Below are 25,691 nucleotides of genomic sequence, written 5' to 3' on the forward strand. Positions count from 1 at the left end.
AGAAACATGGCAATGAAGTACAACAAGTGATTCTGAACTGGATTCTTTTGTTATAAAAGATAATATAGGAAATATACCAACATTTAAATGCAGTCAGGATTGGATAACAGTGATGTATCAAAAATAATTTCTTGGGATGCCTGGGTGGCTCAGTCGGTTGAGTGACTGACTTTGGCTCAGATCATGATCTCACGGTTCATGGGTTCGAGCCCTGCATTGGACTCTGTGCTGACAGCTCAGAGCCTGGAGCCTGCTTCAAATTCTGTGTCTCCCTCTCTCTCTCTGCCCCTTCCCTGCCTGTGCCTGTGCCTCTCTCAAAAGTAAATAAATAAACATTTAAAAAAAATAATAATAATTTCTTCATTTCAGTAGTTATACTGTCATTATATACAGAACAGCTGCACACACACACGCGCGCGTGCACACACACACACACACACACACACACAGACAAATCCATAATCCACAATCATTGGAGTTGGAGATTTTACCAACTTCCTATCCATAACTGACAGAATAGACAAAAGTGTATGTGTATGTGTATATATATTTTACAAAATTAAAACATATAATATACATACATTATATCTTAGATATATTCTATAGATCTAAAGACCTAAGGTACTTGTGAGTAACAGGGGCAATTGGCAAGTTACTTTCAAATGGTCAAATGGCTCCAGACCAAAAAGAAGGTTATTTAAGTTGTATTTGCAGTTTTTCTGTAGGTTTTAAATTGTTCCACAATAAAAAAAAAATGTATGTTCATATAAACAGTGCTGTATTGATGGTGGTACAACATGTGTAGATGTTACACACCTACAACAGTACCAAGCGCTGTTGCCTATAGCAGGAGTTGCATGCACCACCAGAAGCTAAGAGAAAGGAATGGAACAGAGAAGCTGCTGACACCTTGACTTCCAGTCTCCACAACTGCAAGAAAGTAAATTTCTGCTGTTTTAAGCCATGGGGTTTTGGGGTACTTTGTTACAGCAGCCCTAGGAAACTAATACAAACTGCCCAGTAATAAAAGGAGAGGAACTACTGATATACCAGATGAATCTCAAAAACACTATGTTCAGTGAAAGAAGTGATAGAAGCAAAACCCCAGGGCACCTGAGTGGCTCAGTTGGTTGAATGGCTCAGTCGGTTAAGCGGCCAACTTCGGCTCAGGTCATGATCTCACAGTTTGTGAGTTCAAGTCCCGTGTTGGGCTCTGTGCTGACAGCTCAGAGCCTGGAGCCTGCTTCGGATTCTGTGTCTCCCTCTCTCTCTGCCCCTCCCCTGCTCTCTCTCTGTCTCTCTCTCAAAAATAAATAACAAACATTAAAAAAATATATTAAAAAAAAAGCGAAACCCCAAACTAATCTATGAAACAAGAACATCAGAATCATGGTTGCTTCTGGCCAGAGAACAGCAGTCATGGGAGTGACAAGATTGGGGAAAAGCATGAAGACATTTTCTGAGTTGACTGAAATGTTATCTTTCTTGATTAATGTGAGGCTACAAAGTTAGCATCAGTCAAACATCACTGAATTGTACACTTAAAGTTCTGTGTGAATAGCTCAAGGGGAAAAATCTGTAAATAAATACGAAAGTCTAGTTAATAAGTATGTTTTTTGTAGAAATTTAGGTTAGCAAACCTGAAAATATTTTCTGTGTACTCTAGGTTTGAGCAAATGATAGTAGAAACCAGGTGTCTCATTATTGGAGGAGTTATAAATACAGAAAAAAAAAGAAGAAGGCAACAACAAATCTTGTGGTGGTGAACTGGAATGGAAGGTTATGAGTATGAACTCATGTTTTTTTAATACAGATAGCTAGCTAGTTTGAAAAAAGGGATAAAGAATAAAAGGTATTTTCCTTCATGTGTCTTTCTATCTCTCTGGATCTAAAAAGGCAAGATGGAAGGGTGTAGGTAAACGGAGTAAGAATACACCACACTGATGGAGACGGTTTCCTTGAACGGATTTTCATTCAATGTGTGGTGGGACTTTTATTTCTAATGATTTGTGACATATACTAATTGTGGTGCACATAAACTACTATTTTTCAGACCTAAGAAGGACAGACTTACAAGCAAAGGAATGAGGAGTGAAAACTTTTTTTTTAATGTTTATTTTTGAGAAAGAGTGAGAGAGAGAGAGAGAGAGAGACAGAGACAGAGATAGAGACAGAGAGAGACAGAGAGAATGTGTGCATGCAAGCAGGGGAGGGGCAAAGACAGAGGGAGACAGAGAATCCCAAGCAGTCTCCCAACTGTCAGCACAGAGACCAACTCAGGGGATCATGACCTGAGCCAAAATCAAGAGTCAGAGACTTAACCAACTAAGTCACCCAGGTGCCCCAGAATGAAAACTTTTTAAAAGTTTTGGTCATTGTCTTGAGATTAATCACTGGCTAATGGAAACATTCTTAGGTGGGTACTTACTTAACTACCTTCAGTCTTTCTTGGATATCTTATATATTTACTTGGTGATAGAGAGCAACTGAGATGACCTATACTTTTAATCCAAAGGTAGTAATTTAGCTCTTTTTAATAGTTAAGGACAATTATATTTTTTTTAGTTCTCAATCTTCTGTTTAGTTTCACTAAAAATTGGTATATTTGACATAGCTTTTACTTTGAGAAATACAAGATAATCTATTCCTTAAATACATTAATACTAGTAGATGCTGCAAAACCAAATATTTTTTTCCTCTACAATTATACTGGCATCTTTTTTCTTTCTCTTTCTTTTTTTTGTAATTAATAGTCAAGTGTACAAATGTAAAAGCCATCAAAATTAGAATACTCAATCTGCCAGATGATAATGAATCAAATCAATGATAGGCACAGCATGCCTAAGCAGTGATACGTCAGAAATCAAGTTGGATGTTGACAGCTCTTCTTGTTAGGACATGTCACTGTTTATAGAAGCCACCATGAGCCAGTCCAACAGATATAAATGAGTGGGAGCTTGTAGCTGATATGCCAAATTCTACTGATTTCATTTGTTAAACTACTACTAGAATGATTTCCATCTGCGAACACAACAAGACATACGAAGAAAGATAGTAAACACATGGGAAGACAGATCCAACACCTTACCATCCACAGGCTTGACCTCAGCTGGTATCTGCTCTTCCTGTGCTCTCATGCTACTCTCTTTAATGCTTTCTATTTCCCGCAAGAAGTCCTCCATGGAGGTGCTGTCTATGGAGGCTTGTGAGTTGGAACGGTTAAATGCAGGCGAATGTAGGGACTCATTGGAGAGCATTCTGTTAATTCTTCGGCAGCGAGGAATAGATTTTCTGAGGAAAGAACAATATCTGTTTTTAATAAAAATTAGTGTCTTTTAATGTTACAAATCATGAAATAAAATTTATGTTTAAAATCAATGGAGAAATAGAGTTAAGTGTGATAGAGTGGGCTTTGAGAGAATAATCTCCACTCAGTGGTGGCCCTTCTTTTTTATTCCCTATAATTCATAATGATTCTCTGGCCATGTAGGAATCACCGTGATAATACTTTTTATAATTTTCACACACTCACAAAGCATGCAGTTACTTGTATTGGCCAAAGCATAGAGTTTAGGGCAATATCTCTGATGAATACAGATGCAAAATCCTCAACAGATTATTAGCAAACTGAATACAACAATCCATTAAAAAAACCATTCACCACCAAGTGGGATTTATTCCAGAGATTCAAGAGTGGCTCAATATCTGCAAATCAATCACAGGATATATCACATTAGCAAAATAAAGGATATAAACCATATGATCATCTCAATAGATGCAGAAAAAGCATTTGACAAAATCAACATCCACTCATGATAAAACTTCTCAGCAAAATATAGAGGAAACATAATAATAAAGTCCAGATATGACAAACCCACAGCTAACATCATACTCAATGGTAAAAAGCTGAAAGTTTTTCCACTAAGATCAGGAGCAAACCAGGACGTCCACTCTCATACTTATATTCAATATAGTACTGGAAGTTCTAGCCACAGAAATAAGATAAGAAAAAGATATAAGATGCTTCTAAATTAGTAAGAAAGATGTAAACCTGTCAGTATTTGCAGATGACATGATACTATATAGAAAACCCCAAAAATACCATGAAAAACTATTAGAATTAACACAAGAATTCAATAAAGCTGCAGGATACAAAATTTACATACTGAAATCTGTTGTATTTCTATACACTAATAATGAACTAGCAGAAAGAGAAATTAAGTAAACAATCCTATTTACACATGCATCAAAAAGAATAAAAGACCTAGCAGTAAATTTCACCAAGAAGGTGAAAGACCCCTACTCTGAAAACTATATGACACTGATGAGAGAAGTTGAAGATGACCCAAATAAATAGAAACATACACCATGTTCATGGATTGGAAGAATCAATATTGTAAAAATGGCCATACTACCCAAGCAATCCAAAAATTCAACATAATCCCTGTCAAAATAACAATAGTATTTTTCACAAAACAAGAACAAATAATCCTAAAATTTTTATGGAATTTTAGAGATCTCAAAGAGGCAAAGAAACCTTGAGAAAGAACAAGTTGGAGGTATCATGATTGCAGATTTCAAATTATATTACAAAGCTATAGTAATCAAAACAGTATGGTACTGGCACAACAAGACATGTAGATCAGCGAAACAAAATAGAGAGCCCAGAAATAAGCCCACACTCACATGGTCAGTTAATCTATGACAAAAGAGGCAAGAATATACACAATGGGGAAAAGAGAGTCTCTTTAATAAATGGTGTTGGGAAAATTAGACAGGTACATGCAAAAGAATAAAAGTGAACCACCTGCTTACACCAGACATGAAAATAAACTCAAAATGGATTAAAGACTTAAATGTAAGACCTGAAACCATAAAACTCCTAAAGGAAAACATAGGCAGCAAACTCGTGGACATCAGTCTTAGTAGTATTCTTTTCAATGTGTCTCCTCAGGCAAGGGCAACAAAAGCAAAAATAAACAATTGTGACTCCATCTAACTAAAATCTTTTGGACAGTGAAGGAAACAATTAACAAAGCAAAAAAGGCAATCTACTGAATGGGAGAAGTTATTTGCAAACAATGTATGTGGTAAGGGGTGTATGGTACGTACTAGAAAGCTGTTTGTGCAAGCACACCCTGAATGTCTGTGTTAATCACTATCTTGAGAATGCAGAGATCCTATCTTCCTTCTATATTCCCATCAAACAGAATAGGTAGAAGAACATGTTGTTCAGTATTCAAGGTTAGGAGATCCAGTGGTGGCCAACCCAATATCTCCCTTGTAACAAAGAATGTCTGGATGCTAGGCCTCAATCTCTTTGGAACACTGGCTGTGCATGGAAGGGAAGGGCTACAGATAGTTGGTAGGCTAGTTGCTACACTATAAAAACTTATTGCATGTGGATTCCAGAAGTGGATGCTTTGTCCAGTTGGCCACTCCTGGATTTCCTGTATGTAAGTTCCCCAAATAAACCTATGTCTTGATCTCTGTCTCTAAGTCACTCTTTTAGCCTTGCCAGACCATCATCTACCCTTGGCTTAGAGTCTGCTGGTGTGTGGCTACACAAAGGGTTAAAATCCAAAATATATTAAAACTCATAAAACTCAATACCAAAAAAAAGTCCAACTAAAAATGGACAGATGATGGGGCACCTGGGTGGCTTAGTCGGTTGAGTGTCTGACTTTGGCTCAGGCCATGATCTCGCAGTTCGTGAGTTCCAGCCCCGTGTCAAGCTCTGTGCTGATGGCTCGGAGCCTGGAGCCTGTTTCAGATTCTGTGTCTCCCTCTCTCTACCCCTTCCGTGCTCATGCTCTGTCTCTCAAAAATGAATAAACGTTAAAAAAATTTTTTTTAAATGGGCAGATGACCTAAATAGACACTTTTCCAAAGAAGACATACAAATAGCCAACAGACACATCAAAAGATGCTCAACATTGTTAATCATCAGGGAAATGCAAATCAAAACCAAAATGAGTGACACCATTTTGACATCTGACACCAGTCACAGTGGCTAGTTTCAAAAAGACAAGAAATAACAAGTTTTGACAAGGACGTGGAGAAAAAGGAATGCCTGTGTACTGTTGGTGAGAATGTACACTGGTGAAGCCACTACAAAAAAACAGTGTGAAGGTTCTTCAAAATTTTTAAAATAGGAATACCATACAATCCAGTAATTCCACTTCTGGGTATTTACCTGAACAAAATGAAAACACTAATTCAAAAAGATATATGCACCCCTATATTTATTGCAGCATTATTTATAATAGCCAAGATATGGAAGCAACCTAAGTGTCCAGATGAATGGATACAGAACGTGATGTATATATGTACACATGCACACACACACACAATATGGAATATTATTGAGACTTAAAAAGAACAAAATCTTGCCATTTCAACAACATGAATGGACCTAGAGATTATTATGCTAAGTGAAATAAATCAGAGAAAGACAAATACCATAGGATTTCACTTATATGTGGAATCTAAAAAACAAAACAAATGAACAACAACAAAACAGACTCTTAAATACAGAGAACTGATGGTTGCCAGAGGGGAGGAGACTAGGACCATGGGTGAAACAGCTGAAGGACATTAAGAGACATAAAATTCCAGTTATAAAATAAATCACAGGGATGAAAAGTACAGCAAGGGGAATATAGTCAATAATATTGTAATAATACTGTATGGTGGCAGATAGTGACTACAGTTATCATGGGAAGAATTTTTGTAAATGTTATAAATATATAAATGTCAAATCACTATGATGGACACCTCAAACTCATATAATATTGTATGTCAACTATATTTCAACTAAAAGTACATACAGTAAAAGTTAGCTTTGGAAAAGTATCTAAGATGATGACAGAGAAGGTGTAAAAAGTTGGCTGCTCACACCCACTAGGATGGCTACTATCAAAAAAAAGAGAAAGCAAGTGTTGGCAAGAATGTGGAGAAAATGGAACCCTTGCTCACTGTTGGTAAGTCGAGTTTCTGTGGACAACAGTATGGCAGTTCCTCAAAAAATTACACACAATTACCATTTGATGCAGTAATTCCACTCCTAGGTATATATACCCAAAAGAATTGAAACAGGGTCTTAAAGAGAAATCCGTACACTGTGTTAATAGCAGTGTTATTCCTGATAGCCATAAGGTGGAAGCAACTTTGACAGATGAATGGATAAGTGAATGTGGTCTATACATATAATAAAATATTATTCAGCCTTAAAAAAGAAGAAAATTCTGATACATGCTATCACATGACTAAACCTTGAGGACATTATCCTAAGTGAAATAAGCCAGTCACAAGACAAATGCTGTATGATTCCATTAATAAGAGGTATGTACAGAAGTCAAAATCATAGAGACAAATAGCAGAGTGGTGCTTTCTGGCTCTGGGGGGATGAGGAAATGGGGAATTTTTGTTTAACGAGTATAGAGTTTCAGTTTTACAAGAGAAAAAGAGTTCTGGAGAGGGACAGTAGAGGTAGTTGCACAACAATGTGAATATACTTGATACCACTGAGCTAGCTATATGCTTAAAAAATGGTTGGGGTGCCTGGCTGGCTCAGTCAGTTGAGCATCCAACTTCAGCTCGGGTCATGATCTCATGGTCTGTGGGTTCGAGCCCCGCGTCGGGCTTTGTGCGGACAGCTCGGAACCTGGAGCCTGTTTCACATTCTGTGTCTCCCTCTCTCTCTGACCCTCCCCCGTTCATGCTCTGTCTCTCTCTGCCTCAAAAATAAATAAACATTAAGAGAAAAAAAAATTTTAAAAAAAATGGTTAAGAGCGGCAGTGCCTGGGTGACTCGGATGAGCATCCGACTCTTGATTTCAGCTCATGCCATGATCTCAGGGTTGTGATATCAACCTTAAGAGAGACCTTAAGATTTTCTCTCCATCTCTGGAGCACCTGGGTGGCTCAGTCGGTTAGGTGTCCAACTTTGGCTCAGGTCATGATCTCATGGTTTGTGGGATTGAGCCCCACATCAGACCTGTCTCCCTCTGTCTCTGCCCCTCCCTTGCTTACTCACGCTCACTTTCTCTCTCAAAAAATAAACACTAAAATATATTTTTTTAAAAAGATCCCCTCCTCCCTCTCTCCCTCTGTCCCCTCTCCCCACTCACACTCTCTCTCTCTCTAAAAAAAAAAAAAAAAAAAAAAAAAAAAAAAGTTGATATGGTAACTTTTATCAGAACTATTAAAAATTGAAAAAAAAATTTAAGTTGGCTGCTTAAATACTGAGATAGTAGTGTGAGGAAATAATCTGTAACATTAAATGGAAAAATCCTACATGAGGATGAGGAAGGGGGCACCGACCTGGAACACAAAGACCCATACATAGTGAGTTCAGGGAGAACCGGATCACCGCTACGGGCAGGGTCGGACCACTGAGGAGGGCAGTGCAGACTCCTGAGATCTAGAAGGGCCACAATAGGGCTACCTCCAATCTAGCAGATACACAGTTGAGCAGAGCAGGGAGCAGCTTCATGGGGCACTTTGTCACAGGGCTGCTGCGAGGACTAAATAAGTTAGCACATGTGTACATTTAGAACACAAAAATATCCAACAAATGTGAGTTTAAAAAACAAGAGGCACAGTGGGGGAAATACATGCGAAAATGCTAGAATTCTGGGAAATTTTTGAGATTTGCATAAAAATAAAATGAAGTATTTTTATGTGAGGTGGTGATGTGTTAAGTGACCTCATTGTTGTGGTAATCATTTTGCAACACGTCCACATATCAAACCAACATGTTGTGCATCTTAAATTTAACCCAATGTCATATGTCAATTATATCTCAATAAAACTGGAAAAAATTCAAAAAATATTTCACTTCTATGGTATCTGATTGACAAATCTCATACTCCCTGGGAACAATGTTTGATTAACAAGAACACTTTGGTTCTGAACCATGAATAACTGAGCTACTTTATGCAGTATGATCTTCTAATCTTGTTCTGACATTATTTTTTTTCTTCTTAATTTTCCAATTTGGAGTGACTGTGCACCTTCTTTCAAAGAACTCCAAGCCTGCCTTGTTCTCCCCTGGCTCAACTGGAGTTGACCAAAACGCTGAGACTACCTCTTCACCAGTGTGCAGGCCGAGCTGTTTCACCCAAAACAAGAACTCCCAGATGAAAAGAGGCCACTGTGGCATTATGACTCACTTAGGGCAGTTTCATTTTTATATGCAGAGCAGCAGAGGACTGCTATAGAATTTAGCCATGTCCTATAGCATATGCAAAGCACACTGATATGCAGGAGCAAACAAAGAGACAGGGGAATAAGAAAACAAATCCGCGTGCTCAATACTGTCTCTAGGAATCCTACATTTCTAAATCACTTTTAGCAAAAGTTTCTGGCATTTTACCACTGATCCTGACACTACCATACTGTTAAGCAGTGCGAGTTTTGAACATCAACTGGCAGGGAGTTAGCCAATTTATTTTTAAAACTCAAAGCATTTCAGAAAATTATGAACTATCCCTTTTATTTTCTTATGCTGTGAATTTTAGGCAGCTTTAACAATTGGGTGGTAAGAGTTTTCTACTGAATTCTTTATAGTCTGAAAGACACACATATTCTTTTTTTTTTAATGTTTATTTATTTTGAAAGAGAAAGAGCATGAGTAAGGGAGGGGCACAGAGAGAGAGGGAGAGAGAGAATCCCAAGCAGACTACAGGCAGTAAGCGCAGAGCCCGACGTGGAAACCATGAGATCATGACCTGAGCCAAAATCACGAGTCAGTCAGCTGAACTCATTTAACCACCCAGGTGCCCGAAACATATATATTCTAATGGTAGAGATAGAAATCGACACAGGTATCATGATGGCTGTAGCTTCCTTCATTATTTTTTATGCTTTGAAGACTTTTCCCTTTTGCAACAAGACCAATACTGAAAGCCACTAACTAATTTCCAGAATTCTAGTATAGAAACAGCTTATAAACCGTATCCAATCACCACTGCTACACAGCTTACTACCCTTCATATACCATATTCAGAAGCCCAAAACCTTCTCTACTTATGGGTATTTTTTAGGTTTATATCTTTCAAAAATGAATGTGCTTGACTTGTGAAAAAGCTACAGTATTAATGACAGACATGGACCAAGTTTTTTTTGTTTGTTTGTTTGTTTTTAGTGTTTATTTACTTTTGAGAGAGAGAGAGAGAGAGAGAGAGAGAGAGAAAATGAATGGGGGAGGAGCAGAGAGGGATGGAGACACAGGATCCGAAGCAGGCTCTAGGCTCTGAGCTGTCAGCACAGAGCCTGACACGGGGCTCGAACTCATGAACCATGAGATCATGACCTGAGCCGAAGTCAGATACTTAACGGACTGAGCCACCCAGGTGCCCTGTCATGGACCAAGTTTTTAAAAACTATAACGCAGTACTGAAAGCATAAAAGTTTAAATCATACATAAGTTATAAAGTGGAAATTGAAGGTCTTCTCCATCTGTATCACATCAGTATTTGCCTATAAGCTGCTCTGTTTCCCCTACTCAAAAATATGTCATGGATATATTTTCCATGCCAGCACAGAAATATCACCTCAATAACTGCATGGACTGGCATAAGTTATCTTAGAAATTAAGCAAACACGCAGATATATCCAGGCACTGAAAATGTCTGAAGAAGTGAGAAACTTGAGAAAGAATAAGTACATCTTAGAAGATGAGGAGCAGACACATTTAGGGCTACTAACGACAATTTTAGTTACAGCACACAATTTCTTACTCATGCCAAGCTTACATTGGTGGAATCTCAGAGAAGAGATCACCGTAACATTCTGCTGGGGTAGGGGAATCAAATGTGAAATCCAGGTCATGAGTATCTGAGTAACACATTGGTTCATTCTGAGGTAATCCACCCAAAGAATCCTATAATTGCATGATTTTTTTTTTTTTTTTTTTTGGCAAAGAAGTAAGACAGTATTTTGGGGACAAGCACATTTGGAAGAGTTCTCGCTTTTTCAGTTAGGGATCCAAATATTTCCCTCTTCATCCCAGGGTGCAGTAGGGACCACGACCTACCAGTCTTAAAGCATTACATAATTATGATCCTCAGGCTCATCCAACACTTTGATGAGTCTTTAATCTGTAGCTTCATACCTCACCATATTAGGATAAATAGAGCTTAATCTTCATAAACTGTTTGTATTTTTTAAATTCCAAAACAATACCAGGAAAATATTACTTGAAACACAGACGGTAATTGTATCACACAGCAACTTTTGTTGGGAAAACAGCATTAGGTTTCAAATTAGATTTTGAGTGCATGGTGATTTCCATGAATTCAAAGTGGCATTAAAAATTATTTTATTATTCCATTTTTCCCTCCATTATTTTTCTAGATATAACTTGTATTACATTGTAATGATCTGTAACTTCTTATTGTCTACACTGAATGAGTATTTCGTAACTTCAAAACAATGTAAATACAAGAGTATAATTCTCCCTCCACAGATCAACTGACTTTTAAAAAGTCAATAATCTTTTTACAAATCAAATAAGTAGTCTTTTATATGTATCCCTTCTGGCTCTCCTTCTTTCTGCATGCCCCTGTACCCATAACAGATCATTTGTTATCAGCTTCGAGGACTTCATCTGGCACTTCCTCTATTTTACCTTAGCATTTGTCATACTGTGGACCTGGTGGCAACAAACTCCCTCAGGTTTCTTTCTGAATACGTCTTTAATTCATTTTTGGTTTGGTGAATTTTTTTTACTGGGCACAGAATTTTAGGCTGGCAGTTTTTATTGTTGTTTTTCAAAACCTTTTAAAGATGCCATTCCATTGTCTTCTGGACTCCTGAATCTGATGAGAAGTCCATTATAATTTTTATTGAGATTCTTATAAATACAATGTCTTTTTTTCTCTAGCCACTTTTTCATAGATTTTCCCTTTCTCTTTGTTTTTAGCAATTTAATTACGAAATGCTTACACTGGGGTTTTCTTTGTATTTATTCTGCTTGAGGTTTACTGCGTTTCTTGAATTTGTGGGTCAATGTCTCTCATCAATTTTGAAGTATTACCCATCTTCTCTTCAACCATTTCTTTTGTCCCATTCTCTCTCTCCTCGTCTCTTGGAACTCCAATAACATGAATGATAGCTATTTGATATTGTCCCAAATGTCCCTCATGGTCTGCTTTGCCTTATCCTCCACTCCTTCTCTGAGCTACAGTTTATTTTCTACTACTCTGTCTTCAAGGTCACTTTTCATTTCTTCTATGCATCTAGTATGTCTAGCCAGTGAATGCTTCAATTCTGATATTGTGGGGTTTTTCATAATACATATGTCAAATTAGCTCTTCTGAGAGATTCGATTTCTCTGTTGGCATTATTCATCCTTAATCCATTCTGTCCAACTTTTCCTCTGATTTCTTTAATATATTATCATTATTACTTAATGTATCATCATATCATCATTATATATCATCATTATCATATTATATTATCATTTAATATATACCAATATAATATATCATTATCATATTATCATATATCATATCATATAATATCATTATCATTTCTTTAATATATTATCATTGTTACTTAAAAGTTCTTATCTCATAATGCCAACGCTTGTGCCATCAGCGTGCCTGCTAACATTGATCAAAAACCAGTCAATTGTTAATGGGGGCCACATTTTCCTTTTCTTTTACAAACCTCGTAACTTTTTGTTGTATGACATTTATTATTTTTTAAAGGAGCTCTAGAAAACTGGAATAAATAGTAATTTCCCCCAGAAGGGCAAGACTTTTTCTCTCTGTCCGGTAGTTAGAGTGAGACACAGATCACTTCACTCCAATCAGGAGCTGAGCGGGGTCTGAGCTGTATTGCAACTTTAACTAGTTGTAGGTTACCTCTAGTTCTAAATGCTTTAAGAGTCCTGTGTGTTTACAGGTTCTTCCCTCCAGGAGGGCTATGCGATAAACACTGTGGGACTCAGAAATCTCTCTGTGCTTTAGAGTCTAGCCCCCAGCCTCCTGTGTTGTTGCTCTCAGAGCAAAAATCCCAAATGAGAGGATTATCAGGTGTGGAAGACCCTGTACCTGGGCTTCAACAGATTCCAATCTGCTGTGCCAGTGCACACAGCCATTAACAGCTGCACTGGTGTCTCCTTGCCCCTGCAGATGCCTTCTGCCCAGGCAGGTATGATTGTCTGCCCAGCACTGCATAGACTCAGGGGCAGAAACGTGCCCAGGGAGGGAAATGACTGCTGGACTCTGTCACCTAGGAAGAGCTCTGCCCTCCGTGGAATTTAGCTCCTTTAGACATCGTGTCCGCAGCATTATACTACAGTGTTTATAAAACAAATGATTTTTACATTTATCCGTTCTTCTCTAGTTGTTACAGTAGGAAAGACGGTCAGCCACCACCTAGTCTACCTCCTAACTGTTAGTGGAAATCCCACAGAATGTTGTAAACATCAGATTTCCTTTAACATTGTATTTGCTAATGAACTGCTAGCTCTGTCTAACCACAAGTCCAAATTTTCTCAGTATATGCCCCAGAATATTTTTAAAAGACATACTTCTTGCTAAGAAATACTCTATGGGCCCTTATTGTCTCTTATAAAGAATTTCACATATAACAATTTACTACCATACACATTACATCATTTGATCCTTACATTAACCCCACAAGGCAGCCAAAGCAAAAATTCACATTTCATTGAGGGAAAGAGTTACTGACAGCAAAGCGGAGACACAGAACTTCCCACTACAATTACAATAAAATGCAAATGCTCTTCTAGGACTTCATGGCCCAGCACGTTCTGTCCTCAACCTGCTTTTGCAGTCACACCTTAGATCACTCTCCCCAGCATTAGCACTAGGCATGCTAATCTTTTCTCAGTTTCTTTAAAAAGCCAAGCTGTTTCTTCTCTCAGGAAATTTTCTCTTACTGGTTTTTCTGCCTGGAACATTCTCCTATTTCCATGCCAAGATGCTTCTCATCGTTCAGCTCCCAAGGTAAATGTCACCTCCTCGGGGGATCTTTTCCTGGCCATCCTAACTTAGCATTCCTCCAGTTATCCATCATCTCAGCTTTCTGCACTTTCTTTTTCTCATCCATCAACAACTTACACTTCATCTACTCACTTACTTCATTTTTCTGGAATGATTTTCCCCAGTAGAATATAGAGGAACCATGTCTGTCTCATTTACACAGTATCTGGCCAGTAACAGGAACTCAGAAATATTTGCTGAATGAATGACTATTGACAATGGAGCCAGAATATAAATTCAAACCTTTTCAATACTGTCCAAATGCTTTCCCTAACAGTAATCTTTCTTAATTTCAAAAGTCCCCTCAGGTATTAGTGTATCTGTGTATTACTATACATATCTTTGTACCAGAGAAGAAATATGTGGTGATTTAGAGAAAAACTGTGAAGCCAGCTGGCCCAGGTTTCAATGTGGGCTCTGACACTTGCTGGATCTATAACTTTGCACAAGCTATTGAACCTCTGTCCCCCACTGCCTAATCTGTAAAATGGGAATATTAATCATACACATGTCCTGGGGTTATTATGAGGATTAGTGAGGATTAATAATATGTGAAATGCATGGCACATAGTAAACCCATATGTAAAGTGACTGCTATAATTTAATTTTTTAGCATGCCTGTAACTAGATTTATGTTCAGGCTATTATGGAGGGCACTAAAATATCTCTAGAAATAAAATGAGATAAATAAAACTGTATTTATCAGAACTTCTCTCTGATCCAACCCCATCCCCAAGCCTTCTTGTTTCCTCAACTCCCTTAAGTTCTGGCCAAATCACATCAGAAAAATTCTTCCCCATGGTTTCAGTGAGATCTTTTGTTTTCTTAAAATAAGTGCTATTGCTTTCTCTTCTCCTTCTCCCTTCTTGGAATGTAGACAAGATGACTGATACTTTAGCAGCCATCTTGCAATGATGAGAGAAAAGCCAAGAAAATTACAGTGATCAGCCTCGATATTACTGAGTCTCAGAAATAATATCAGATGCTGCCTATCTCTGGTCTTCTAGAAATGTGAGAACAACAAGCTCCTATTTTTGAAGACTACGCTAATCTTTGTTGTTGTCATTATTATTACTTCCAGCCCAGATAATTCTCAATGATATAACTAGAAGGAATACTTTAATAAGTCATTTAGAGTAGATTATATGCCTTCTCCACTCCACTAAGAGGATTATTCAAGTAAGAATCCAGTCAATAACCTGCCTCCTAAAGGAAGGTGTGTCTAATGTAATGATCTTCAATATTAAGAGCTGCCAAATTATTAGCCTAATCTCATGTCTTGGTCTGGCCTTGCTCAGTGTACTACAGAGTTAAACTATTCCTGCTGAAGATATCCCTACCTAAATATACAAGGAATATAGTCACACTGTTCTCAAATCAAATATATTCCAAGAATATTAGGAAGAATATACCAAAATCAAAGATTTCCCCTTCCTCTTTCTAAAAGAGGATTGGATTTTCCATTGTCATTGTCTTTATTATGTCAATGGCAGCACAGCATGACCATCCAGAGACATCATCTTGGCTCCTGACCTCAGTAAGGCTTTGCAGCAGGGCTCTTGCAAAGTGCCATTGCTCACTCTGTGGGACAGACCCTAGCTAGACACAGTCCCGGTAATGCAGCTCTTTGTCCCTTAGCTCCCTCAGGAGGCCACTTAGATAAAGTAAAACGACAAATCCCTTGTTTTTATGCACTGGCTTCTCAGCAATCTTTGGATTCTAACATGTGTATAAACAAGCTCAACTTGGATGTCTTGCAAAAAAGCACTTGAAAGGCAACGGTGATAAAGGGAAGCTATAGTTTCAGAGTAATAGAAGCAAGAACACACAGCAGGTTCCCACTCTCTTTCTCAGGCTCAGTGACTCTGTCTTTCAATATCATCTGGCATCCTTCATTCTCTTCCTGCCATCCCGGTTTTCTGTTCTTCTCCTGGCCTGCCTCACCCCTCTTTGGGGAACAAGAATAAAGCTGATGAAACCACTCCATCAAAAGGTAAGCAGGTCTGCCTGAACCTCTCTGTTGGCAGGAAAAAAAAATACAGAAAAATGTGTTTGTAGATTAGGTGGAGGCTTAAAACAGCAAACAAATCTCAGTCACTCATCAGGGAATATTTGAAATGGTTTTGAAAGCTGGAATTTTGTTAACTAACTGAGGTTCCTATCAGCAATTAAATTCTTAAGCATGTACATAACACCTCTGAGCACAAGCACTGGGCTAGGAAGGGCAAACGTTGCAACATGGAGAGAACAACTTCTAACCATTAAACACTGAACCCCAGGAACTTGCAAGGTGGGGAGACTTTAATGGGACAACAAGCTCTTCTGCAAGAGAGAATGATGAAATCTTTTTTGAGGATGGATGGGGAGAAGAGCATGCTTTTCTGTACTTCTAGCTATGAAAGAAAGTCAACTCCACATGCTTGACTTTGAAAGTAATCTATGCCAGGGCATATGGGTAGCTCAGTCAGTTGAGGGTCTGACTTTGGCTCAGGTCATGATCTCACAGTTTGTGAGTTTGAGCCCATGTCGGGCTCTGTGCTGACAGCGCGGAGCCTGGAGACCATTGGTTCTGTGTCTCCCTCTATCTCTGCCCTTTCCCAGTTCATGCTCTGTCTGTCTCTCTCTCAAAAAAAATAAAAAATAAATAAAAAATAAAAATAATTAATTAATTAAAAAAATAAAAATAATCTATGTCATGTTCTATCTACTGCTTTATCAAAAGACACCACTAGTGAGAATCAATGCTTATATAGCTACCACATAATTAGAGTATATCACTTATATGGGCATATATAAACACACACATGACAAAATCAAAATATAATCTTTCTTCAATTTCACCTACTTTGGTTGAGGGAATGGGGAAATAGAGACTGATTGCTAACAGGTATGGAGTTTCTTTTTGGCATGAGGATAATACTCTGAGATTAGATAGAAGTGATGGTATCACAACTTTGTGACTATATTAAAAACCACTGAATTGTATACTTTGGTTTGTTTGAATTGTACACCTTAAAAAGAGTAAATTTTGTTATATGAATTATTCATCAATTAAAAACTGTATGAGAAAAAATTACCTTTTTATTAAATTTTGATAATTAAAAGTGTTTTGACACTGATAACACTAAAGGCTGGTGAGAATGTGGGGCAAGAAGTATTTTCATTCACTGCTGGTGGGAATGCAAAAAGTACAGGTGCTTTGGAAGACAGTTTGGCTATTTCTTGTAAAGCTAAACATATCCTTATCATACAACACAACAATCGCTCTCTTCAGTATTTACTGAAGGTGAAAGCTTATGTCCACACAAAAACCTGCAACATCGATATTTATAGCAGCTTTATCCTATCCCTTAGTAGGTAAATGGATAAACGTGGTACATCCAAATAATGCAACATTATTCAGCGCTAACAGGAAATGAGCCATCAAATCATGAAAAGACATGGAGGAAACTTCAATGTATATTTCTAAATGAAAGAAGATGTTCTGAAAAGGCGACATACCATATAATTCCAACTAGATGACATTCTGGAAAAGGCAAAATTATGGAGACAGTAAAAATATCAGCGGTTGTCAGGGGCTGAAGGAGAGCTGGGAGGGATGAACACATGGAACACACAGGATATTTAGAGCAGTGAAAATACTCTGTATGATACTTTAATGACGGATACAGGTCATTACACATTTGTCCAAACCCACAGAATGCACAATACCAATAATTAACTCTAATGTAAACTATGGACTTTTGGGTGATAACGACGTGTCAGTATAGGGTCATTAATGTAACATGCAATACTCTGGTAGGGGATGTTAATAATAGGGGATGCTGTGCCTGTGGGAGGCAGGAGATATACAGGAAGTCTCTGTATCTTCCCTTCAATTTTGCTTTGAACCTAAAACTGCTCTAAAAATATCTTCAAAAAAATATTTTGGGATTTCAAATAAGTTCTAAAAATCAAAAAAGAATCAAGTTTTCAAAAAAGGGTCATGGATGGAAAGACACCCCTATGAAAGGTTCTTTGGCTGCTTGGAGCAAAGAGTAATAGTCACAGATGGGAAACAGTGTTACCTGTTCAACTAATAATCCTCTAAATAGGTGACAGGCTAAAATGGCTGTTTTTAAGGCACAGGAAATCACCAAGTAAGAACGCTTTATGTTGTATTTTAAAACCAATATACAGTTTATGAGTTTGATGTAGATATTGATTTTGGTGAAGCTCAGTCAGTCCCACAAGTGACTCATCACATTATCCTCAAAGATAAGTTAAAATTATTAGTGGAAAACCAATTTGGTGACACCTAATCATTACTCAGAAGCTGGTATTTTTTATTTGATTAGGAGATATCCAGGAAAAAAGTATCTATAAAATAGAATGTAAGCAAAAAGAAGCTTTCCCTTGCTCTTTAATAGAATTCTATCCTTTCTACATTCAGTGATATATGTCATTATAACAGTTTTAGACATCTATGTTTGGTGCTTCTAAAATTACACTTATCCAAGAAATCTAGATAAATAATTTTTTTAAAGATTGTCTTTTTCATTCAAAAGCAAGTTATACATTCTCTCTACTGTTTAGTACCAAATGTCAGTGTGTATTTTTATTCTGTGGTTTTGAAGGGCCTGCTGTGGCTGGTGTTACTATGCATGACTTGTCAAAGTAACTAACCAGATGAGTCTCCCAATCTGGTGTCATCTGAAAGTTTGCCTCTCTGGGGCTGTGACGATTTGCTGGAATGCAACCATGTAATCTCTTTTCTTCCACATCTCTGGTCTCTATTTATTGGTGCTATCACCTAGTCATTCAATGGTCAGCCACAAAACACGAAAACTCTATTCTGTTGCATCCTTATACTTTTTTTCGATTTCTTTTTTGTCTGTCGCCCTTCTTCAACTCCAAAAGTTCAACCATAGCAGGACAAAATCATAAACAAGATCAAAGGGATAATTGGGTAGTCCCTCTGCTTGGAGCCTCACGTGGTCATTGTCACATGCACGGGTTTTAAACAGCTCTGTAGTCCATCCTGTTAAAGGTTTTCCTCAGCCTTTTTCCTCATGAGGCAATAACAGCTCAACTTTAAACTACTCAGTAAAAATCCAAGGTGAAATATAAACCCAACTTACTAAATTCTGGCAGGAATGAGTTGGTCATTTGGATGAATAATTATCTCTCAATTCTTTCTTTCACAATACATTTTCCACACTCAGACTTATTTTATTCCATGATGGTTTTAGTTCTATGGGGTCCCCTTGAACAATAATAATTTTATGTTCCATTTGTTTTTACTGGCTAACTTTAAGACGGCTACCCCTAACTTTTGTATAAACAGCTTTAAATTGGAAAGCCATAATAACTAGGGTTTTCAATGAGACAGAAAAGCTAGACTTGGGGATCTGAGAGGGAATTTGAGAAATACTCAAATACATCACATTTAAAAAAATGAAGCTCCGAGAAATGAAGTAACTCATCCAAGAGCACATAGCTAATTACTGAGAACTACAACTACAAATTTAATCTCCTGATATCTAATTCCATGTTCATTTTCCCCTAGTCACCAGTCTCTTGATCCATTTACACTTTACATTCTTCACTCATTCACCCAGAAAAACCAAGAGCTTCACACTTTTACAGTAGAGGCTATTCTCTTTTTTCCATTAATGTATTTCTTAAAATGCAAATGATAATCAAGTGGATCTTTTTATCAAAAAATGTTGGAATTTCCGTCCCCAAAGTTTTCATTAAAGAACAAAGATGTATGCAAAGGTGCTTCACAAGAGAGAAAAGAAATTTAGTACAAATTTCTCTAAAAAAATCTGAAAGTAAACTAATAAAGCTGACAGGTGTAACAGACCAAATACACTGGTTATATTAAGTTGTATATAAGATACAGATACCACACATAAAAAAACAACTGCTAAATATCTGGTCTAAAAGGAATATATTAGCACTATTAAATATAAATCCCATTGTTAATTTACCCATTGGTTGGCATTTTAGAATGTATTAGAATTTCTTGAAATAGTATCAGTAATTCTTGTATTTTACTTAAAACCATTTGAGGAACTAGAAACTGAATTCCATTTTACTCGATTTTCCTTGTGGCATATAGAGACATTTCCCAACCCAGCCAGGTTGAAGTAAAATAATAAATTCTAAATTCACATTTTTATTACAGTTGCTATTGGTAATCATCATCATCATCAATCAATTAAAGGTATTTTCAATTACTTGTCTACCTCACCATCTCCAATTTACTTATAACATTGTTCATCCTAAGATAAATTCCTTCAGCAAACCATTAAGAGGCAGCAGTCGGAGCACTTCACATGCTTTAAAAATGCCATACAAAACAACTGTCAGAATTTAAGGTCATCAAAGTCCCCCTCACAGAATGACAGGAAAGGCATAGACTAGTAACCCGAATGCCCACGTTAAATGTGAAGGTAAGAGTTGCAAGTTCCACCAAAAGAGAATCAAATAACTAATTTCATAATGCTTGACTTCATGTGGTGGGGGCTCTTGTTGCCAATGCCTCTGAAGCTCTACCACGTTCAAGATGAATAGCTTGAGTAGTTCAGTACCTAATCTCTAAAAGCAGACAGACAACTATAAACCCCAGATCAACAGTTTATGCCCTGGGGAATGGAGAGTGATTACTTTTCTGTCATCTTAGAGGAAGCTTTTTCTTTCTAAGAGGAGTAACCCCAGCAGGAAGTTTTCCCTCTCCGAAGGCTTCCTATCCACTCATTTGCAAGTAACGTTATCTTCTTTCTTTACCACTGGCTGGGATTAATTATGATAATCAGTAATTCCCTGAATACACTCTGTTGTGCCCCAAACTGTTGAGCTTTTGTCCCTTTAAAGAAGAAATACAAATGACACAAATGACTTAGGTCTTTCATTTCACTGTATTTACTTGCATTTATTTACAAAAGAAGCTGAGGCTTTTTTGGTTTTTTGATGAATGGGCAAGAGTTTTCATTTTCCATGAAAAAGCTCCTTCTTTAAAGTAAAAGAATACCAGATTTTGCTTAACAGGATACCTGTATTTAAGTAGAATTATAAAATGAAATTCTACAAGGGTTCCTGCTAGCCGATATATATAGCACCTCTGTATGAATTCAGTAAAGTCTATCCTCTCTGAAAAAATGTGGTTTGGCTAATGGAGCAAAGCTCAATCTCTGCCCCACTTGACCCCTTGGCATTCTTATTCAATAAACAACCTCTACAACTATTTCCATTGACCTTGAATTTTACTAAATGACTCATAGTTTCCCATTTATTTCCATTATAGAATTCTTCTAGGAAAATGTCAGTCTCCAGTCAAACTTTTAAAATCACATCTTTAACAACAATACCAAAGAACAGTTTTCTTAAATTTTTGGTAAATGTGGATATATAATAATTCATTAATGAAAAATGAGTAACTATGGGAAAGGTTGTGACTATTAGTTATGGCTACTTGAGTAACCTTTTGGGAAATGTGCTCTTTCATAAAAGATTTTATTGGTTTTATTATTCTAGAAAGAAAAAAGGAAAAGAGGCACTATGTATTTCTCAAAAGAAGACATAAAAATATATTGTAATAGAAAAAGAAATAGATCTGTAGTGTTAAAAACTCCAGGATGATGGTAAGTGAAAGCTTCCTGAGAGCCTCTCCTACACACCTCTGCACTTCTGAACATAATAAACAGAAAGATGTAAGGTCTGCGGTACTAGGAAGTATATTTGGATGTACTTAATAAACACATATTAAAGGAGTGCTGCATAGCAAACCCTTAGAAAATGTTTACTGAATGAACAGAATAGACTTTGCAAAGGAATGGAGGCTGGACCATTTCCACTTTTAAGGAGCGACCGCATGATAACTAGCAAATTCAAAAAGCATAACGATCAGCCAGTTCAAAGATGGTGCCTGCCCCTCTTCCTCCTTCCCCCAAACTACTACTTCTCTCTAATCTACCAAAAGAGTTACCAAAAACATTCAGAATCTTACATTTTAATGATTTATTCATTCATTCAATGGATGCTTATTACATTAACACACTATTGAAGAAACTTGGCAAAACATGACTCTAGTTTCTAGCAACAAGATTCAGAATCCAGGAATATTCTTCAAGTGGCCAAACACTGTGGATACTTTTACAGTCCAACTGGACTAGTACTTTCCTTTAAATTTCACTGGGTTGATGAGTCTTTCTTCTTGAAACTTTACTCCAGTGGCTCATAATTTCACTCCGTGAAAAATTTCTTAGGGAACTTTATAAAATGCACATCATTGGTTCCTACTCACAGAAATTTCTATTCAGATTTGGGGAAAGACCTGAGTGTATGTATTTTTAAAAACACCACCCGCCATGCCTAAGTAATTCTAGTGAAACACAACTCTGTCTCCTAGCAAGACCACTCTGTCCTGATTCTCATTAAACCTTTCCAACCACTATTTCTTTGTGTACTTTCTGAATCCCCTTTAACCACCAATCCCTATATATATCCCTATATATCTCTCTCAAGGTTCTTCATACTCTATGATTCTATATAGTCTAGACTCTTCTCCTTCAAAAAAGCTCTTCCTATGTCAGAGTTTAGCCTTGACCTATGTGCTAGTATCTTTCCAGTCCTTAACTCCTTTCCTGACTACTCTCTCAGACTCATCCAATGGCATGCTGGACATGTCTACCTGGATGTTACAATGAGACTTCAGGACAATGTCATACATTGTGTCCTCAACCACACATTGTGACCTACAGATTAAGGACTAAGTGCCTTTGCTCATGTTTTCCCTATGCTTGGAGTCTTCCCTCCCCTCCTGACTTAAGATCCATTTTAGGTGGCTTCTCCTGAAGGAAAGAATTCCTCAAACCCATTCTGCATTCCTCTCAACCTGGGCTGATGGAATTCTGAGCATACTTCTATCTATGCACTTACTGGCAATTCCATGAAAGCATGAAAGACGTAAAAGCAATTTGTATGTGACTGCCTTAGAATTCACACGAAGATACAGACCATTAAACTCAAATACTTCCTCTACTCAGCTCCAACTTTCTTAACAATCAGCCAAAATTTTGGTTTGGCAGCAGAACAGAGAAAACTAGATTTCTGCAAAGTATCCAAGAATTTAATCTGAGAGTGATTTAGAGGTGAAGATGAAATAGGAAACATATGCATAAAGAGAATAAAAATGTATTGCTGACTACAATGACTACAATATGATGATGATGATGAATAATTTAACAAATATTTATTGGGTACCTATTAATACTAGATATGAGGTCCAAGGTGCCAGACACTATTCTAAATACTATAAATACAATAAACCAAAAACTTAGCCCTCATTGAGATTTTATTCTAAGAAGGATGCATTAAACTAAAACAAATACTACTGTATGTACTCATGCATGCAGATGTGTAATTAGAAATTCATAAAGTGAGCTTCCATCTCCAACCATGAGAGACCAACAGGGTTCAGAATTACCCTACTTCTGTAAGCAATAGGAAACTGGACAAAAAAGGGAAGCGATTGTTTTTAAACTTAAGAACAGGCAGTGCAGGACTGTGGTGCCTGGAGAAAGCAAACAAAGGCAGTGAGTCTCCCAATGGATATGCCTATCTATTTGGAGGCAATTTCACAGAGAAAGAGATACTGAAGATAACCCAGCAGCAGTCTCAAAGAGGAAAAGGAGCAGATATCAAAGCTCAGAAAGGCCAAGTCAACTAGAATTTGCTTGTCAGAGTACCAGAATGGCAGGATCTAGAAGTGAAACTATTCCAGGCATCAGCATGGACACTTTGGTTAAACACTTATCAGGACTCCAGAACTGAACCTTCACAAGAGTAGGTGGGAAAAGAACCAGGAAGCTTTAATACAAAAAATTTCCAGAGTTCAAACAGGGCCAAGAAAGTGGTGTGTATACTAAAAATGTGTCAGGTGGACTTCTGCTTTCACCTACAACAAAGCATCAGACTTCACATAAGCCAGGGTAAAGGGGCATGGAAGAACAAACAGGACACACAGTAGAAACCTTAGAAGGCTCATGTCTTATTAGTAGGATTGGATTTAACCTAGCAAGAGGCTACTTTAGAATGCATTTGCCCCCCCCTAAAATTCCACCAACTGTCTGTCAAAACAAATTTGTGAAGTCTTTAAAAAAATACAACAAAATCTGTCAAGCCACAATCTAAAATTCACAAGTTCAACTAGCCAATGAAAATTAATAGACATATGAAGAAGGAATAAAAAGTGACTCAGAATAAAGTCAGCCAGTAGAAATACACAGAGATGATGGAATTGGCAGGAAAAAAAAAAGTCAAAACAGCTATAAGGAAAATATTACAAACACTTAAGGACTTAAAACATGAACATAATGCAGAAAGAAACAGGAGATACAAACCATGAAATTTCTATACATAAAAAATACATGTGAAATAAAACTTCCACTGGGTGGATTAACAGCAGATTCAACATTGGGAAAAAAATCAGTGAACTTGAAGAAACATCAATAGAAATGGCATAAACAGATGCACTCAGCTAAAAAGAAGCAAAATAAATTGATAAATAAATAGAGCCTCTGTGACCAACACAACATAATGTGACCACAATATAAATGTGCTGACTTCCAACCAAGATTAAGTAGCAGGAACTAGATTTACCTCTTGCCTAAAATAAAGAAAACACACACACACATACACATACACACACACACACACACACACACACACACACACACACACTACTATATTAAAAGATTCTCAAGATTAGTGAATGACAGTAGACCAAAAACAGTGATCTCAAAAAACAGAAAACAAACAAGTTGAGTCCTACAGTGGCCCCAGATTATGGCCTAGAGAGAGCTTCCAGGTCATGGGTCAGTAACAGGGAACCCAGCTAAGCCTGCTGGTCTGGGTTTAGGAAACGGAGCTAGAAGTCAAGGAAGCCATGGAGCTCACAGGGCAGGATAATGGAGAGGAGAAATCTCCAGATGGAGAGAACTCTAGAGATTTTCAAGAGGATTCTACTCACATCTTCAGTTTTCATATATGGAAACTAGCCCAGGCCAGGAGTCACCAGAGGAAAGGATCCCAGTAATCACAGAGGGCTGGGAATAGTTTGTGTTCTCAGCAACTAAAGTGAAAAAGCTCATGGTTTATAGGACCTTGGATGAGGTACTCAGAAGCATTTCACCTCTACAGTAGGGAGAATTTTTCCTTAGATGAAATACTACTCTGGTCACACCCAACAAACCTTAAAAGCAAGACACAATAGGATCAAACAGTTTCCAAATGCCAGAAAAAAATTCAAAAATACTTACAGAAATATAAAAATATCCAGCCCCCAAAAGATAAAATTCACAACTTTAATTCCAATTAAAAAAAAAAATTACCAGGTTAGCAAAGAAACAGGAAACTATGGCCTATAATGAGGAGAAAACTCAATTAATACAAACAGACTTAGAAATGACATGGGATGATGGAATTAATAAACAAGGACACTAAAACAGTTATTACAACTTTCTCCTGTATGTTCAAAAAGCTAGAGGATGGGGGTGTCTGGGTGGCTCAGTTGGTTAAGCATCTGACTTCAGCTCAGGTCATGATCTCGCGGTTCATGAGTTATAGCCCTGCATCAGGCTCTGTGCTGACAGCTCAGAGCCTTGAGCCTGCTTCAGATTCTGT

At 37.4% G+C, this 25,691-nt stretch overlaps 1 protein-coding gene across 6 annotated transcripts in view; it reads right to left on the bottom strand.

The window, feature by feature from the left end:
* ARHGAP28 (Rho GTPase activating protein 28) overlaps positions 1 to 25,691 on the bottom strand; it is a 197,163-nt gene that overhangs the window by 88,168 nt on the left and 83,304 nt on the right. For all 6 annotated transcript variants that reach the window (XM_047090292.1, XM_047090294.1, XM_047090293.1 and 3 more), the window contains one exon: positions 3,089 to 3,291. In XM_047090292.1, the coding sequence (XP_046946248.1) occupies positions 3,089 to 3,291 (203 nt within the window). The remainder of the gene's footprint in view (positions 1 to 3,088; positions 3,292 to 25,691) is intronic.

This window comes from Lynx rufus, unplaced genomic scaffold (genome assembly GCF_022079265.1).
Source record: "Lynx rufus isolate CCGP_SWC_20201006 ecotype Redwood Valley unplaced genomic scaffold, mLynRuf1.p SCAF_29, whole genome shotgun sequence".
Taxonomy (NCBI): Eukaryota; Metazoa; Chordata; class Mammalia; order Carnivora; family Felidae; genus Lynx; species Lynx rufus.